The sequence below is a fragment of the Alosa alosa genome, chromosome 4 (genome assembly GCF_017589495.1).
Source record: "Alosa alosa isolate M-15738 ecotype Scorff River chromosome 4, AALO_Geno_1.1, whole genome shotgun sequence".
NCBI classification, from domain to species: Eukaryota; Metazoa; Chordata; class Actinopteri; order Clupeiformes; family Clupeidae; genus Alosa; species Alosa alosa.
Window position 1 is genome coordinate 13,814,978 of NC_063192.1, and position 1,571 is coordinate 13,816,548.

Sequence of the window (1,571 nt, forward strand, 5' to 3'; positions counted from 1 at the left end):
GTGCCATTAATTTTTCTTACACAACATACTCAAAAGGCAAAGCAGCAGGACACTAAACTGTTCAACAACTACAGCAAAAATAAAATAAAAATGAAAATAAGCAGGAAAAAGGACACTTTTTTTACCCCCAAACCACCTCTCTCCAATCGTGCACATGTTTGGTGACGGGCACAGTGACGGATGCTGAGTGGTGTATATCAGCTGTAGGCTGCAGGGCATTGCCATTCCTTTTCTGTCATTTTTTTTCTCTGCGATGCTTTCAGCGTTTCTCAAGTCTAGCAGCCTTGAGGAGAGAGAGGTCTGCAGCTACTGACCGAGAAGAGAGATGGACGCCTCTAACACCACCCCACCCCCCCAGAGGATGACCTCAACCAAAACCTAAGCAACGGTTTGAAGTGTTTTGAAGGAATGCGGTTGGTCCTTCAAATCCATCCTACACACAGTGCTTATCTTTAATACATCCTCCAAAACCCTTCCTGTGCACAATTTTAAAACTGCCATGAGACTGGCAGCTGGTGGATTTGCGAAAACAAAATCAGCTGCTGAACACCAAGACTTTTTTTCCCCAGCCTAAGAATACGTAAGAAAATAAACTCATAGTGCATTCTGAAGAAAAGATTACAAAAAAAGAAGTGTACGAGTAGACCCACACTTGAACTTTCTCACGATGATTAAGGTTTTCGTCTGTGTGGTGAAGTGTTTTTTTTGTCATGACAGACAGTAGGACTACCTTGCTTTTATAAGGAAAAGTTAGAATGTCACGAGGACAGGACCCTCCTCCTCCATTCAACTGTCTTTGCTTCTCTACGATGCTTTTGATTTTCTCGCTCTGGGCGATGTCTTGTCGTCTGGCTTCATCACTCCGTTTGCAGAACCTCCTAAGAAGGACAAATAACAGCAGGAAAAACATAAAAACCTAACATTGTACAAATGAACATGGTTTAGATTGAAGAATAATACAATGGTTCGCATCAATCTTTTTACAGCAGCTCATTGGAATACTGTCAAGACTGATTAAGATAACGTATGTTTATCACATGCATTTATTTGTTTGTTATTTTGTTTCTTTAAAATCTGCGACACCAGACATGTACATATAGTGTCCAGATCATGTAGATAACTGTGCACGTGTGAGTGAGCATGAGGCAGGAATTCACATTTCCTATTTCTTAATTTTTAACAAGCAGAAACATTAACCAGAATAGCAAATTAACATTGTGCTATAGAAACACTGACAGAAAACTGTGACGAAGCCTCACACCCCCACCCCATGAACCCCCTCACCTCGAGACGAGTCCTTCTTGGAGGGCTTCATCTTTGGGCTGACGGCCTTCTTCTTGATGGCCTGGGTCTGGCTTTGCTCCCGCCACTTCTTCAGCTGGAAGTTGATGAATTTCCACATCATCCAGGCCTGGGTCAGGCAGATGGCCGAAAGGCAGGTCATCCTGAAGGTCACAGGGAGACACGGGGGGCTAAGCGGAGGAGTGGGCACTGCCAGTGGGCTTAAGTTCACTCTAAGGCTAAACCCAAAGCCAGTATCGCTACAACCACTCTGGTTCACCATCTCATCC

At 43.7% G+C, this 1,571-nt stretch overlaps 1 protein-coding gene across 3 annotated transcripts in view; it reads right to left on the reverse strand.

Moving 5' to 3' along the window:
- Positions 1 to 721: 721 nt before the first annotated feature.
- Positions 722 to 1,571, reverse strand: part of zgc:113278 (Translocating chain-associated membrane protein 1-like 1-like) — an 11,202-nt gene continuing 10,352 nt past the window's right edge. For all 3 annotated transcript variants that reach the window (XM_048241240.1, XM_048241238.1, XM_048241239.1), the window contains 2 exons: positions 1,285 to 1,445; positions 722 to 878 (listed from right to left, as the gene is read on the reverse strand). In XM_048241240.1, coding sequence (XP_048097197.1) covers positions 805 to 878; positions 1,285 to 1,445 — 235 coding nt within the window. In that variant the 3' untranslated portion in view covers positions 722 to 804. The remainder of the gene's footprint in view (positions 879 to 1,284; positions 1,446 to 1,571) is intronic.